The sequence below is a fragment of the Peromyscus eremicus genome, chromosome 5 (assembly GCF_949786415.1).
Source record: "Peromyscus eremicus chromosome 5, PerEre_H2_v1, whole genome shotgun sequence".
Classification (NCBI taxonomy): Eukaryota; Metazoa; Chordata; class Mammalia; order Rodentia; family Cricetidae; genus Peromyscus; species Peromyscus eremicus.
The window spans coordinates 84,149,382-84,165,599 of record NC_081420.1 but is presented as its reverse complement, the minus strand read 5'-3'; the positions used below and the strand labels follow the sequence as shown (position 1 = coordinate 84,165,599).

Here is a 16,218-nt window from a genome sequence, read left to right as displayed (position 1 = left end):
AATTTTATATGGAATGAAATCAGTTGTGTTCTAGAAATTATCATACTCAAAAACACAAAGTAAAAATATCATGGAAATGCTCAGCCACACGCCCAGCACTCAGTTTTACCCAACAAACTCAGATGCTGAGTGGGTGCTGGCAAAAGATCTCCCTGTCTCTCAGGAAGAACACGGTGCTCATCTTCTGAGTGTCTCTTCGGCACGATGGAGAAGGCACCCATCTCATGGAAACCTTTGTTTTTTAAAACTATTTTTTTTTAACCCTGACAGTGGTTCCCTACTAAAAGAACATTTACAGCCAGGCCAGCACACGCCCCGTTCTCCCACAGTTCAGCAGCACAGATCACCAGGCGGGACATCACTTAGTCACGTTTTCGACCTACACTACCAGCACTGTGCATCGTGAAGCCTTCATTAAGTTCTAGAGAAAGAGAAGCAGAATGGAGGCGGTGACACTTAATGGTGTCTGCTGGTCCCATCCCCCACAGGCCAAACAAACTCGGTTCATTAAATGTCATTTCAGATTACAAATTTTCAGTATCACCATCAGCTATCTCTGAAGAGGGGAGTGGCGGGACAGACTTCACAAGCAGCTGATGATACCATGTGTGCTCTAAAAGGGAATACTGCAGTTAAAAGAATGTGACACTGACTCAAAAGAAATGGCATCATTGCTCTAAACATGCACTGCACGTCACTCACTGGAATGTACTAGAACTATTAAGTTATATATCAAATAAATGTCTAAGTGATGATGTAAGGAGAAAAGGTGACTCTGGCCAGAAAATTCTTAAATACCATAGTCTACACGGGGGGGGGGGGGGGGGGGGGGGGGGGGGGGGGTAGTGAAACATCAAGTGTCATTGTTAGGCAGCAGAGTTCTCATTCGTCAGGAACAGCTCTGATCTCACGCTGATGCCCTCACTTTCCTTGGTGCTCCCTGCAAGGCAAACTGCACAGATGTGGTGCCTGGGAGTCCTGCACTGCGGGACGGGATGCCCCTGCCAGCTGTGGAATGTGGTGTTGATCGAAAAGGACAGCTCCAACTGTACTACAGGACGGTGTGGATGGGAAGCGCCTAGAGCCAGGTAAAGGCATTTGGTGTGGGTATCTCCAAAGATTAAAATCTTGAAAATAAAACTCTTACAAGAATATCAAGACTTGGGGACTTGTCTTCATAAACAAGCCAACATCTATGGCTTCAATGGTCTGCCCTAACTACTCAGGCAGGTGACCAACCATCGTGAAAGCAAAACATCTCTTGAAAATTCCTAAGAGGAGCCTTGCAGGACCAGTCAGTTTCTTCCACCTGTGTGTGGTCCCATTTGATAGTTTTTGTTTTCTTTGTCTTTCACAAACACTTGAAAGAGGAAGTCCCAGCATCTATGCCCTTGCTGAGTAGCATCGCATGTACTCTGTCAGCCACGGGTTCTCTGCGGAAGTTGGCTTTACCCTCCGGTCCTTTTCCACATCCACGGAGTGAGCCCGCTGCCTCTGGGCAGCGAGTTTCCTTTTCTCCACCTGTCTTCTGTTCTTGGCACGAAGTGCTGATTCATGGATCTAAAGAAAGTTCAAAAATAAAGGTAGTAGCCTAAGCGGCTTAAGGACCAATTTTTAACAATATCTAACTAAAATTCTGGGGATATAGCTTAGTGCAGCCTAATACAGATGAAGCTCTGGGTTCTATACCCAGGGGTGGTGGCATACACCTGTTACTCCAGCACTTGGGAGGTAGAAGCATGAGGATCATACGTTCAAAGCCATCCTTGGCTACATAGAAAGCTCAAAGCCAGCCTGGGATACATGAGACCCTGTCTTATGTTACTTAGCCTGATTCCTTGAAGCAAGGAGTCAAGCCCTCCCAATCTATGGCATCAATGCTTCACAGAATAGACTATCCTGTCACCACAATTCACCCCATTACCAAGGATGGCAAAGCTGAGCACAGAAAATTAAGTTTTAGGGCTGGAAAGATGGCTCAGAGGCAAGAACAAGTACTGCTCTTGCAAAGGACCTAAGTTCAACTCCCAGAACCCAAGCTGGGCGTCTCACAACTGTCTGTAACTCTAGTTCCAAGGGGATCTGATGCCACCGGCCTTCGGGGGCACCAGCACTCACACAGGCCCACACACATACACATAACTAGAAATAATAAATATTTTTAAAAAATAAAAGTTTGGATATAAATGGCAAGCCGCTAACTTTCATGCAATCTAGGACCAGCTTGGGAAAACTTGTTTTGCTTTTTTTGAGACAGGATCTTGCTAAGTAGCTGTTTGGCCTGTAACTCACTACATAGATCGGACTGGCTATAAACTTCCAGGGATCCTCCTGTCTCTGCCTGCCAAGCACTGAGATTATAGGTGGGAACTCCTCTACAGTGAGCATGTAAGAGTATGTAAGTTCTTGATAATGCTTTAAAACACTGCATTAAAAAGTGTGGAGGACAGCCAGGTGCAGGCGTACAAAGAAGCCTGTAATCCCAGAATTTGGTAGGTAGAGGTATGAAGATCAGAGGTTCAAGGTCATCCTCAGCTAGGTAGTGAGTTTCAGGCCTGTGGCTATATGAGATCCTGTCTCAAAATATAATAACAAAAAATGTCAGGGAAGTTTATCCTGTGACAGATACACACACTGTTCAATCAGTCCCAGAGACTGGTCAGAATCCCCTGCTAATCACAGCTCCCTTGTCTCAGATTTCACTTCAGATAAACAGCATCTGCCACCTTGACTACGCTGGGAACTTGCCTGGCATTACAGGGAAACTGAGTGTGCAATTTCTCTTTCTGCCTGCTCTTCGGGCATCCCTGGCACTCAGCTGGTGCTAACACAGTAACTGTTTCATGATGGACCATACCCTCTCTGTCCTCCTGTCTAAAATATCTCAGGTCTTGAAAGAATGTCAAACCAAGGCTGAGTCAGATGACTGGAGCTGCTGGGAACAAAACACTAGTGCATACAAGTAGGAGAGCAGCAAGCTGAATTTCATCAGAAGGGAAAACAGAGGTCCCCAGTAGATGTCAAGTCATCAGACATGCCAAGGAGAAAGCCTTGGTCACAGACCCAGGTTAGCAAAGCTGAGGGAAACCGAGACCTCTCCAGGGGGATAGCTCCAGCTCCCAGTGTACTTTCCCCCTGTGGCCCGGGCCACAGAACTCAACCACATGACATCTGCCTCTTCTCCTGGCTGGAGCCCCAGGCCACCAAAGTCTACTCCATCTTCCTAGTGACCAGAGGCCCCTTCTTTCAACTTCCATGGACCCCACACCACCCGAGGACCTCCCATGGCCCAGAGCACTGACAGCCATAGGAGCAATGCCCTGTGGCAGCACATGGCTGGACTTGCCCTTCGGAGGCACACCTCATGCACAGAGGCCGATGCACAGACATTGTGCGTCTTCTGGCTCCCCGTGTCCATCTGTTTCTCTCCCCAGCCGTAAAGAGCAAACGGGTGCTTGTTCTCTTTTATTTTGCTCGTTGATCTTTGGGGGCTCCTGGTTGCTTTCTTACTTGCTCTGGCAAATAAGGCACTGGGCTGTTGTCGAGGTTCGGGGCCAACGGGCGCCCTGTGAGTCTCTTTTGCCCTGGTTTGTTGTTCAGGCTTTTCTTCTGTGTCTTCTTTTGGTGGTGCTTTTGAAAAAAGGGATGAGACAAGATGAAAATCCTTTAAATCAAGTTTATATATAATTGCTCAATTTAAGCTGAGAAACAATAAAGCTTCATCAAGTCAGTTACATGTTTACTATGGCTAAACTCAACAGGTTGTATTGAAAGCAAGATATGGGAACAAGTTTGTAGAATAACTGTCATTTACCCATTTAAAAAATTGACAACAAGGGCTGGAGAGATGGCTCAGTGGTTAAGAGCACCGGCTATTCTTCCAGAGGTCCTGAGTTCAATTCCCAGCAACCACATGGTGGCTCACAACCATCTGTAATGGGGTCTGGTACCCTCTTCTGGTGTGTGTATACATAATAAATAAATTTTAAAAAATGACAACAAAGGTACCAACATTAAATCAAAACAATTCCAAAGCAGCCTTGACGGCCATCCTCAGGGTTCAACATCGCGATGACAAAGTGATGGGCACACCCAGGAGCTCCCTCCACAAGCCCCAGACGGTGTGCCACCCTCTGTACGCTTCCTCTGGGGACAGACCAGGCTCTCTTCACCAGGCTGCTGCTCAAGGTTAGGCTCTAAGTCACTCGCTGGAGTTTCAGGACTCTGCTTCCTTTTTGATGTACATTGATAGAAAACCTCCTCACCTGTGCCTCCAAAGAGGTGGCTGTCCACCTGAGTCTCAGGGCACTTGTCACAACAGGATGGGGTCACCACAACCACTCACCTGCGTGCAGCCCTTTAGAGCATCCCCAGTGCAAAAAGCAAGAGATGTAGAAACAGAAGTGACTTCCTGAGTCAGGGCCACCCATAGTGCTGTGACTGAATACGTAGTGCCCTCACAGGCTCATGTATCTGAACAATTCCAGCTGGTGGTGCTGTCTTAGGAGGCTGTAGAATCTCTGGGAAATGGAGTCTCGATGGAGGAGGTGAGTCACTACAGGATGAGTGTATCTGAACCATCAAGATGTAAGCAAGTGGCCTCACCTTCAAGCTGCCATGAACTCTGACACAGCTTCCCCATCGTGATAAACCATACCCTCTCCAAGCATAGTCAAAAGAAACCTTTCCACCCTCCAGCTGTTTGTTATCAGGGATTTGGTCACGGTGATGAGAAAAGTAACTGACATGTATGGTGTGTGGGGCCTGGGGAAATAGAGGAAAACGGCAGGGATGTGGTTGCCCAACCTGGGGTGAATATCAGGTATCAAAGAACGCTCCAGAAGGGCTCTAATTTCCCTTACCTACCTTTAGCGATTTTGACATTTTTAACACACATACACACATCCGTATAAGACTTGATTTTTTGCATAACTCCTTCCTGAGCCTGTTTCCTTCCCACCTACACACACCAGAATATGAGCTCCGTGTGAGTCACCCGCTGCTCAGGCATGGCATCGCCTCCTCCATCAGCTGCTGCAGAACTTGGCTCTTCATGACAACTATACAGACTGCTATAACAGAGCTGGGTCCCCCCAGAGGACAGACCCTCAGCCCTGCTGCCCTTGGCTGGGCATCTGTTTCATATTCCTCTATGAGAGAGTGTACCCGAAGTGGGCAATCCAGACAGGGCATGCCTGACTGTAGGAAACCTTTACTTCTGTCTTAGCTCTAACAACCCATTCATTTTTACTGCGCATCCTAAGTATCAGGTGACACAAGCCAAGCCCGGGGTCTAACATCTACATCCTACATCAGGCTGTAATCCCAGCAGTGGAGCGAGCTTCATAAATTCCACTTCATCCCAGGACTTAAGTCCACGTACTGCCCAAGTACCTTTCTGCATGTTGTACCCATATCCTTCCTCACCTGAGTGTAGGGAACCTCAAAGTCAAAGCAAAGAGAAAAAGTAGCAAGGGGCAGGACCTACGTAGATCAAGTATAGAGAATGAGGAACTGTGTAGTGACCTGAGTTTTGGGTCCCTTCTCCTCCTCCTCCTCTCCTCCAGATCTCCCGGGGCAGCTTGCCCAGGAAGAGACCTGAAGAAAGAATGTGCATTGAAAGGGAAGAGGGAATAATCAACAGTTCTAAGGACATGTGCACACGCAGTCGCCAACCACAGGCTGGGAGCAGGTGGCACTCGAGAAATAAAGCCTCTCTGTGCCAAACTTGGATTGGAGGTGGGAGTGATTACACCTTAGAAATCATGGGGAATCAGGGAAGGATTTTAAGCTTAGAAATGATGTGGTGCCGTCTATATTTTAGGATGGGTTGGATAAAAGAATAGGGCCAAGTGCCTGCCAGGAAAAGCTGACAACAGACCAGGGTAAACAGACACCCTGGCACCATGCTGGCCTGGGGGTGGGGCAGGAGAGCCTGATTGGTCTCCATAGATGTTCTAAGCAGATGGTCCTCCTATCCATGGACCCACAGTGTCCCAGGCATGAAGGAAGGAACTGTACAGGATGGAACAACCAGGCAGGCTGCTAGTAGACAGCCACAGGCACCTTGAGAGAGAAGACAAAGCTGGGGACCAGGTTCTGAGTGCACAGGACTGCCCAGGAGAAATGTGGAGCAGGGGGCCAATAGGGCACAGTTGGATCCCTGGGACACTTACTTAATGATCCGGCAGAGAAAGAACCCAAGAGTAGGCCAAAGGAGGGATGTCTAGAAAAGTAAAAAGAAACCAGAAGGAAACCTACCAAGTGCCACGTTCCACACAAAAGCCAGTGTGATGATAGACTGAGACCCTACAACTCATCAGTGAGGCTCTGGTGGGTGCAGGAGGGACGTGAGGGTCAGGGATCAAGCCAAGCGGCAGAGAAGTGGAGACTGCTCCACTGAGCTACTGGATCAACCCTCCTTACTGCAGGGACCCAAACCAGCTCAGTGAAGAAGTACAAAAGTCACTGCCCCCAGGACCTAGGCAGGACCCCAGCGTCCAAATGACTCCTACGAATAATTTCACACAATTACCAGAGTGTCACGGAAGATAGCTCAGCACCCAAGGAAAGATAACGATGCTGAGACAACCAGCTGGAGCAATAGACTTAAGATACTTAAATTATCATCTACAGACTGTGAAATAATGGTGCTTACACTCTGTGCTTCAGAAAAAAAGATAATGCTTGAAAATTATTCCCAGCAGGAGACCAAAGATGGACAGAACAGAAGAAAAGAGATAGACTGTAATTGCTGTAATTTAATATTTATAAAACTCTCAAAATAGTGCCTGGCACACGGTAATTAGATATAAGTATAATGCTTTTACGGTCCTATTTGAAAGAATGATGTTCAAAATAAGGGTATTTTCAGGCAAACAAAAACAGTATTTCCCACAAGATTCAGAGGAAGACTAACATTTTTCTCATCAACGGAGAGAACATTCAAATTCAAATAAATCCAGTCTTTAGGATGGAGCTGCCCAATCCAATGGCCTTTAGCCACATGTGGCTATTAAAAATAAATTCAAGTAAATTAAAAGGAAACAAAATGAGAGGACTGTGCACCTGTCAGACATGTCACAGGTCAACCATTCAGTAACATCACAGTGGATACCGTAGAAAATGCATCTACTACTGCAGAGCTGTTCTGAAGAGTTCTGTTGAAAAGAAAAGAAAAAAAAAAAAAAGCAGAACAACAAATGACCCAGTTGGGGGGGGGGGGGGGACAAACACCAGGTAACTGGAGATGGTGCGTTCCCATCAAGTGGATGTGGAATACATATAGCACTTCATAGCCACAGCCATGAAAGGGAATCTTCACACATATACAAAACTGGACTTCCATAAACTGAAAATATACAGAACACAGTCTCTTAACCATTAGCAAAATGAAGCTAATACATCAAAAAATAATTTTCAAATCTCTTTCATTTTTGAGCCCAATGTGACAGCTAACCCTCATAACCCCAGTACTAGGCAGACTGAGACAGGAGGATTACTATAAATTTGAGATCAGTCTGGTCTACACAATGACTTCTAGGTCAGCTTGGTACATGATAATTACATATAAGCACAAGCTTTTAAAATCCTGTTTGAACAAAGGATGTTGTTGACAGAGTGAAGTCCAGTCTCAAAACAACAACAACAATTTCCATTTTTGAAATTTAAAAACAGTCTAGGGGCTGAAGAAATGGCTCAGTGGGTAAGAGCATTTGCTGTGCGAGCCTGAGGGCCTGAGTTCAGATCCTGGAACACACGTAAAAAGTCAAGTGTAACACTGTGCATCTGTAACTCAGCACTGGGGGGGGGGGCAGAAAAAGGACCGTTGCAGCTCACTGGCCATCAGTCTAGCTCCAAGTTCAGTGGGGGATCCTGTCTCAAGGGAATAAGGTAGACAGTGGTGAAGCAGGACACTTGACATCCTCCTCTGGCTTACACTTACACTTACACACACACATACACACACACACACACACACACACAGAGACAGAGAGACAGAGACAGAGAGAGACAGAGAGAGAGAGGGGGGAGGGAGGGAGACAGAGAAACCATGCTTAATTAAACAACTATGAATCAAAACCAAAACATACAGTTGTTAAAACACATGAAGTACTTAATGCCAGAAACTGTGCATTTTAAGAAGGTTAAAACAGTAAACTTCGTGTTCTATATGTTTTACCACAAGTTAAAGTTTCTATTGTAATTACACTTGGGAGATGGAAGCAGAGCAATTAAGTTAAGGTCACCTCAGCTGTACACTAAATCTGAGGTCAACCTGGGTTATGAGATAGCAAGGGCCCATAATCCCCAGGAGGTTGATGGAGGACTTCTAGTTCAAGGTCATCTTGGGCTATGTAGCAAGATCCTCTCTTAAAAACAAAACCAGTGCATGGTAGCTTAAATACCAGCACTTGGAGGCAGAGGCAGGGAGATCTCTGTGAGTTCAAGGCCAGCCTGGTCTACATAGTGAGTTCCAGGACAGACCTATCTGACGGGGTCATGGAATCCTATGTCCTCCATGGGCACCTGCATGCACATGTGCATATGCACACACAGACACATAAGTAAAAAATAAAAATAAAGCAGGAGGGTCTGTGCAAAGAAGCCCTGCAAACATGTCCTTAGATTTCTTCCTCCCCCAAAGTCCCGAGCCTCAGTAAAGGCCAAAAGGCACAAAGACACCGGACAGGGGAAGCAGTGGGATCACACGGAGGGTACAGTACAACACCGAGCAGCACGTGAGGGAGGAACATGGATTCAAATCAGGCAGAGGGGGCAGACTGCCTGAAGGGAGGCCCAGGACAAAAGCTGAGCCCAAAGAGAGTCCACTAGGCACATGGGTCTCACAAGGCCAGGGCAATGGACTTCCTTTCCAAAGTCCCAGCAATAGCCAGCCCCTACCCCACATCCTTCTGTAAAGCAATGGACACATCTCCATTGAGAACTGGATCAGGGTACCCCCAACTGCAGGCTTGAGCAGACTTCTGTAACTTCTAACGAAAGCAGGCCGAGAGGGAAAGATACTGTCTGATCCACAGAGAAACTGGAAAGGCAGGGCCCTCCATCCAGTCTGTTCTCTTGTGTGCTGTCCTAAAGACCATCCACACACAATGAGGAAGGCCCAGCATAGGGAGAAGCCTTGCAAGTGTTGATCTAGCAACAGCTCAGCTGGTCTCTCAGCAGAGGCCAAGCTATAAGACAAGGTGTGCCAGCCTCAGAAGGGCCCTGTGTCTAGCCCAGAGCCTACAATGCTTCAGGAGTGGTGTGGATTTTGGTTGAGTTCAGATGACAGTTTTGCAGCCATAGATGACCCTCTTTCTTTCTTCCTTTCTTTCTTTTTTTTTCTTTCTTTCTTTTCTTTTCTTTTCTTTTTTTTTTTTTTAGCTCTGGCTGCCCAGGAACTCACAATGTAGACCAGGCTGACCTTGAACTCACAGAGATCTGCCTGCCTCCCGAGTGCTGGGATGAAAGTCATGTGCCACCGCCGTCACCACCACCACCCAGCCTCTTTCTTTCAGTCTACTCAAAGTGCCTACTCCTCTCCTTCCTGAATGCCAGAGTGCTGTTTAAAGATGGAGAAGCAGAGGGGTCCTGGACCTGGGTCCCCAGCGCAGCAGAAGCCAGGGCGATACCTTCCTGACAGGACTGGAGGCCTCAGCACAGAGCATTCTCTACAGCTTTCCTCCTGGGCTCCAAGTACGTGGCAGACTGGCTGGTTCCCCTGGGGCAAGATTGGAGGCACCATCTGGGAAGGGCACACAGGAGACTCCCAGAGGGTAAGTTTTAAACTCCCCAGAGAAACACCTGTGTCTTTCTCTTATACAGCCAATAAGCAATCGCAAGACTTCCTGGGCACTTTCAGGCCTCACCATTAAATATGAGCAGACAGCTTAGGAGCAGACATCTGGGTATGACCCCTCTCCCCATTACATTTGTGTGTCTGGCTGGCTGTCTGGCTGTCTGGCTGTCACACGTGGAGGTTACAGCATAACTTGCAGAAGTTGTTCTTTCCTCCCACCACATGGGACCCAGGGATCCAGGTCAAGTCTTCAGACTCTCAGCAAGTGCCTTTGTCTACTGAGCCGTCTCACCAGCCCGTGAATGCATATTTAGACGAAACAGACACAGAGGTGGGTACAGTATTTCACACCTGTAATACCAGCTAACCAAGTTAAAGTGGAAGGGTGGAGAGTTCAAGATCAATATGAGAGGCTGGAGAGATGGCTCAGTGGTTAAGAGCACTGGCTGCTCTTCCAGAGGACCTGGGTTCAGTTCCCAGCAGCTACATGGTGGCTCACAACTGTAACTCCAGTCCCTGTTGATCTGATGCCCTCTTCTGGTCTCCCTGGGGACCATATCCATGCAGGCAAAATACTTACACGCGTAAAACCATTATTTTTTTCTCAGACCTCTCTGAGGACCTCTCACTACATAGCTCTGGCTGTCTTGGAACTCACTATGTAAATCAGGTTGACCTCTAACTCACAGAGGCCCACCTGCCTCTGCCTCCTGAGAGCTGGGATTAAAGGCTTGGGCCACCATGACCAGCAATAAAATAATATTCTTAATTTTAGTTCTTAAAATTAATTCTTAATGTTAGAAGGTTTGATTCAAGAGGCTTATCAGCCAACAACGAAAGAAAATAATTGGGGTATGGTGGGACAAATCTATAATCCTGGTACTCAGAAATCTGAAGCAGGAAATTTTTTATAGTGTGAAATCAGTCTGGACTACAGTGTGAAACCCTGTCTCAAAGACAGAGAGGAAAGAGGGAAGGGAGGGGGAGTTCAGTAAGAGGAGAGGAGAGAAGAAAAAGACAGCAAAACGTGAAGCAGAGAACATGAATTTGAGTGGTATTAGGAAATCTTGATCTGCAAGAAGCTTCCATATTCCAAACGCCCAGTGCAATGAATGAATAAAGACAGAAGGCACACCACTGAAGTTGAGAATCTGAAAAGAAAAAGAATCTTCTGCCTCCCACCAAATCATGCTAAGAGACAAGAAGTAGAAAGAACGAGGGGTAGGCATGAGTAGGAAATGGGGCAGGTTGTTTAAAATAAGGCACATGTAAACCTTACCAAAAGTAAAATGTGCTTGAAAACGTGGACTATGAAATAAGAACTGGAGACAGTCTAACAGGCCAGCAGTCTGACACTGTCACTGCCGTGGACCAGAGTGACACACTTCCTTGACACTGTCACTGCCGTGGACCAGAGTGACACGCTTACCTAGCATGGAGGAGCCCTGTGGTGGGTCCCAAGTATTACAAAAATAAATCTGGAAGCCGTCTTCACCATCTTTCAAAGCAGGATGTCTAGCAAGTTATAGAATTCCTGCTAACCCAGCACTCCCACCTCCAACACGGCACCCGGGACTTACAAGGAACTTATCACAGCCATTTCTCAAATACGGAAAAGAAGCCAACAGATCCCATTCATTAGGGAAAAAAGGCCTCCAGAGAGCAATACAGAATTACAAGCAAAAAAAAAAAAAAAAAAAAAAACAAAGCAAAAAAAGGGAGGATATACTCTGCTAAACACACAAGGAGAAACAAAACCCTCTAAAAATATCTCTTTTACAAGAAAAAATACAGTGTACCCTCATCAAGAACTTAATACTTTTGCAAGCAGGGAGCAGGGCCCTCCCGTGATTCCCAGCACCTGGAGGATTCAGTTTAGGCCAGCCTGGGCTACATAGGAAAACTGTCTCCAAAACAGGAAAGAAAAAAAACTACACAAACAATGAACTTGATACTTTTTTCCCTTTGAAACAAGGTCTCGTGGATCTTTCTCAGACTGACCTCTAACTCACTTCCCAGCCTCCCGCCTCAACCTAAGTGCTGGAATTACAAGCACGCACTACACCACATGTGTTTGTGCTGGGGCTGGAACCCAGGGCCGTGTGCATGGAAACAAGCACTCTACCAACGGAGGCACCGAGCATTTGATATGACGCACATGCTTGACTTGATTTCGGCATTACACACTGTATACACCTGTGGAAACACCATAAGGTGAACCATCAATGTCTATAGTTTTTATTTACCATTGTTTTAATTTCTAAAAGAAAGAATAGACTAGAGGCTCAGTTGCACAGTTCTTTCCTAGCCACACAAAGTCTTGAATTCCACTTCATAAACTGCCCCCAAAAGGAGAAATGAAATGAAATTAAAAAGAAATAATAATTCAAGAAGACTCCCCAGAATTAAAAAGAGAAATTGGGACTGGAGAGTGGCCCAACGGTTAAGAGCACTGGCTGCTCTTCCTGAGGACCCAGGTTCTATTCCAAGCACCTACATGAAAGCTTATGACCTCCAGTTCCAGGGGATACAACACTCTCTTCTGGCTTCTGAGGGTACTGCATGTACACAGTGCACAGACATATATACAAGTAAAACACATACATAAAATAAAAATAAAGAAAACAAAATTTAAGAGTTTGGTTACAGGAACTTCCAGGTAACCGACATCAATTCCTGAGAGTCAGGACAGAAAAAAAGATTCTAACAGCCCCCCTCAGCACAGTTATAGGTATGGATCAAGAATTAGAAGTCAAGCTGGGCGGTGGTGGCGCATGCCTTTACTCCAGCACTCGGGAAGCAGATTCAGGTGAATCTCTGAGTTCCAGGCCTGATCTACAGAGTGAGATCCAGGACAGTCAAGGCTATACAGAGAAACCCTGTCTCAGAAAACAAACAAACAAAAGAATCAGAAGTCACAGCAATAGAGCAATGCTTCCAGATGTTTTAGAAACAATGAACCATCATCACAAACTCAAAAAGTATGATCCTTTTTAAACAGTGGTCTCAGAAATTCAACTTTCTTAAGCTGATAGGTAGATGACCCCTCCCACGAGGAGGTAAGTCAAAACATGACAGTGATTCCCTTCTGTGAGAGAGAAGCTGTGCCTGACGCAATGTCAGGGCCCCTCTTTAGACAACAAACATCAGTCAAGCCTGCCACAAGGGTGGCAGGCAGGCCAGACAGAAGTAGGTCGGTGGCCCCGAGGGACGAGTTAAGGTGAGTGTGATGGTGAACCACTGTATTGGCCACATTGTGAGAGAAAGAACAAAGTGGGTCAGCTTTGAGCACTCCTCCATTGCCATGGGCCCAATATCACACAGATGTGCTGGCTATGAAGAGTGTGTGGAAACAGACATGTGTGCATTAGGAGAGTAGAAATAAAAGCCAAGGTAAAAAAAACAAAAACAAAAAAAAAAGGAGGGTGGCTATCAATTAGTGTCCATGCCGGGCAGTGGTGGCGCACGCCTTTAATCCCAGCACTCGGGAGGCAGAGCCAGGCGGATCTCTGTGAGTTCGAGGCCAGCCTGGGCTACCAAGTGAGTTCCAGGAAAAGGCGCAAAGCTACACAGAGAAACCCTGTCTCGAAAAACCAAAAAAACAAAACAAAACAATTAGTGTCCATAAAGGTATATAGAAGTAAATACCAGCCAAGCGTGATGACATTCACCTGTGGGCTGAGCTACTCAGGAAACTGGGGCAAAAGGGTGGCTTAAGCCTAGGAGTTTGAGGCCAACCTGGGCAACACTGTAAGACCTGGCCCCAAAATAAGAATACAAATAAAGAGAGGCTGGGCTTGGTAACCCACGCCTATAATATCAGCTACTCATTCAGGAGACTGATACAGAAGAATCATCAATTTGAGGCTAGCCTGAGCTACAGAGGACATTCAAGGCCAGTGCGGCTTAGTGAGACCCTATCTCAAAACAAAAGATACAGAGAGAACTAGGGATGTCCAGTTCAGTCATAGAGCATTTGCCTAGCATGCCCAAGGTCCTGAATTCAATCTTCAATACCACAAAAGGGAAAAAGCAGAGGAGCTAGAAGCAGGTTACCTAAGAAGTAGGCAGCTGCTGGAGGGCACTGTGGTTTTGTAATAAGCTTTGCGAAGCTACAAAATTCTTCATGCAAAAATGCCTTGTAGACAGGCAATGGTGGCCCAAGCCTTTAAATTCCAGCACTGAGAAGGCACAGGCAGGCAGATCTCTGAGTTCCAGGACAGTCTGGTTTACAGAGTAAGTTCCAGGACAGCCAGGTCTACACAGAGAAACCCTGTCTTGGGGAGCGGGGGAGGGGGGATGTGGGGGTGTGCGTGGAGAGTGGCTTGCAGTACAAGTAAGGCAAATGTACTTTACAGCCATGCAAGCATCCACCAGGAACATTTCTCATATTGACACTGGCCTGCAGTAGCCATGCAAAAGAGCTGGCGATGAAGAATCCAAAGCAGGGCACATCTATATTCCCTAATGCCTACACATCAAAAATTTTAGCAGGGATTTAGCGAATCTTTGGGGGAGGACTCAGTATCTCCATGGAAACCCAAATAATCATGAACTCCGGCATTCCTAAGTAGTCAAACACAGGCACCAAGCACACTAAAATGCTATCAACAGTTTTCATATAGCACACACAGCTAGTGGGTAACCTCATCAAACCACGGGGAAAAAGAAAAGCCTGTGTATTCATCCTGATAAAATAAACCTCATCGTTAGCAGGGGCTCAGTTAGCACCACATAACTGAGAGACATGCTCCTAGCCGCACCTGACACACACACCACTTTCTGACACTCTAATTTCTAACCACATCACTGAAGCATCAGGAGTGGTCGTCAGAAGCGACCTGATGACAGGACGCAGCCGGACTATGCAGGAACTGAGAATAGGCAAACAGGGTAACCAAGAGCAAAAGCAACCGGATCCTTCCAGAGTCTGACCATGGATCCCAAGCTCCCAGGTCTTTGTTTACAAAACTGAGATAAAAAACAAAGGCCCCATCTTATAACTATCTGAAGGTCTGGTGAGAAAATACAGATTTCTAAACGAGTGGCTGACTAATAACTTTTTTTTATCACGCGATTCTCATAAGATCTCGAGGAGGTGGCTGGCAACCATAGTGATCTCCAGTTTAGCACCGCCCTGAGCCCAAGCAACCTCCAGGCCTCTCTGCTGACAGACCCACTCTGCAACAGAGGGAAAAGTGGCTCACAGCCTAACCAGGGTGCGCGGCTGGCACCCGCGTATACAAAGAGGGTTCGTCCACAAACACACGCACACCATTCTTCAAAAACAGCGCGGCCAGGCCAAGGAGTTCACACAGACAACCATGACCCCATTATGACAGCTCGGGTTTTCTTAACTTCGTGGGTCATCTTGGGAATGAAAAGCTCCTCTAGCATCCTCTAGGGATGCGCAGAAACAAACAGATCCGTCATCTGGTGGATCGAGGGCTCACTGAGCCAGCCACTGCCTTGCGACCAAGGACCCCTGACCCGGGGATGGGGTGAGGAGGGTGGGCACTTAGAGGTCATAAAGGGCTCCGCCAAGAGTCACCAAATTAGGGAAATCCGGGGAGGGAGAGCGGAGACGCGGCCAGCACCTTCCCCTCTTAGTTCAGCAAGCGGATTCTGTCAACCTCAACCAAAACAAAACAGGAAGCCATGCCGGGAGAGGGGAGAAACGCGCAGCTCAGTCGTCGGAGCGACCCGCTGTGTCCGTACCTGGTAGCACTGTGTCGTGCTCCTCCGCGTCCCCAACCTCCGCGCCCCGCAGCTCCGCTCCGCGCTCCCCGATCGTCCGCTCCTCCTCCCGCGCGGAAGGTGCCGAGGGCTCCCCTAACGCGCCCCTGGGCGCCGGACTGGGGGAAGCCGAGCTGTCTGAGGGGCTGTCTGGGCCCCAAGCGTCCCAGAGCCAGGGCGCGTGGGCCTGCTCCAGCAGCCGGCGGCCCAGGCGGTAACGCAGCAGCTCGCGGTAGCATGGCGCATACTCGTCCCAGCGCGGCTCCCGGTAGCGTTTCATGTACTCGCTCTTCACCCCACTGCCCGGGGACATGGTGCCGCGCGCCGCAGACTGCCTGCTCGGCGCCGCCGCCTATGGGCCCGACCCGGCTCTGAAGCCCGGCCCGCCGCGCCGTTCAAACTCGGAGCCCCGCCCGGACCGGAGGGAGGAGGCTGGGGCAAAGAGGGGCGGGGAGGAGGCGGGTCTGTGACGGAGTGATTCCGGGAGAGGGGCGGAGTCCTTGGGGGCGGAGTCTCGGGCCAGGGGAGGGCCCTGGGGTTCAGGTAGCAGCGGGGGCGGGGTTCCAGGAGGGATTCCAGGAGACTCGACCTAGCTACGAGGAGTGGTACTCTTGGGTAGTAGGGCTGGGGTCCGCTCCACCGGGTAGAGGTGGAGACTACCGGACTCCGGGTGGCAAGGC

The 16,218-nt window shown here is 47.9% G+C and overlaps 1 protein-coding gene across 1 annotated transcript; it reads right to left on the bottom strand.

The window, feature by feature from the left end:
- Positions 1 to 1,154: 1,154 nt before the first annotated feature.
- On the bottom strand, positions 1,155 to 15,967 carry Ccsap (centriole, cilia and spindle associated protein). Its single transcript, XM_059263841.1, has 3 exons — positions 15,521 to 15,967; positions 3,362 to 3,630; positions 1,155 to 1,560 (listed from the first exon to the last, which is right to left on the bottom strand). The coding sequence occupies exons 1-3, from the start codon at positions 15,849 to 15,851 to the stop codon at positions 1,384 to 1,386; spliced, it is 777 nt and encodes a 258-aa protein (XP_059119824.1). The 5' UTR covers positions 15,852 to 15,967; the 3' UTR covers positions 1,155 to 1,383.
- Positions 15,968 to 16,218: the final 251 nt, after the last annotated feature.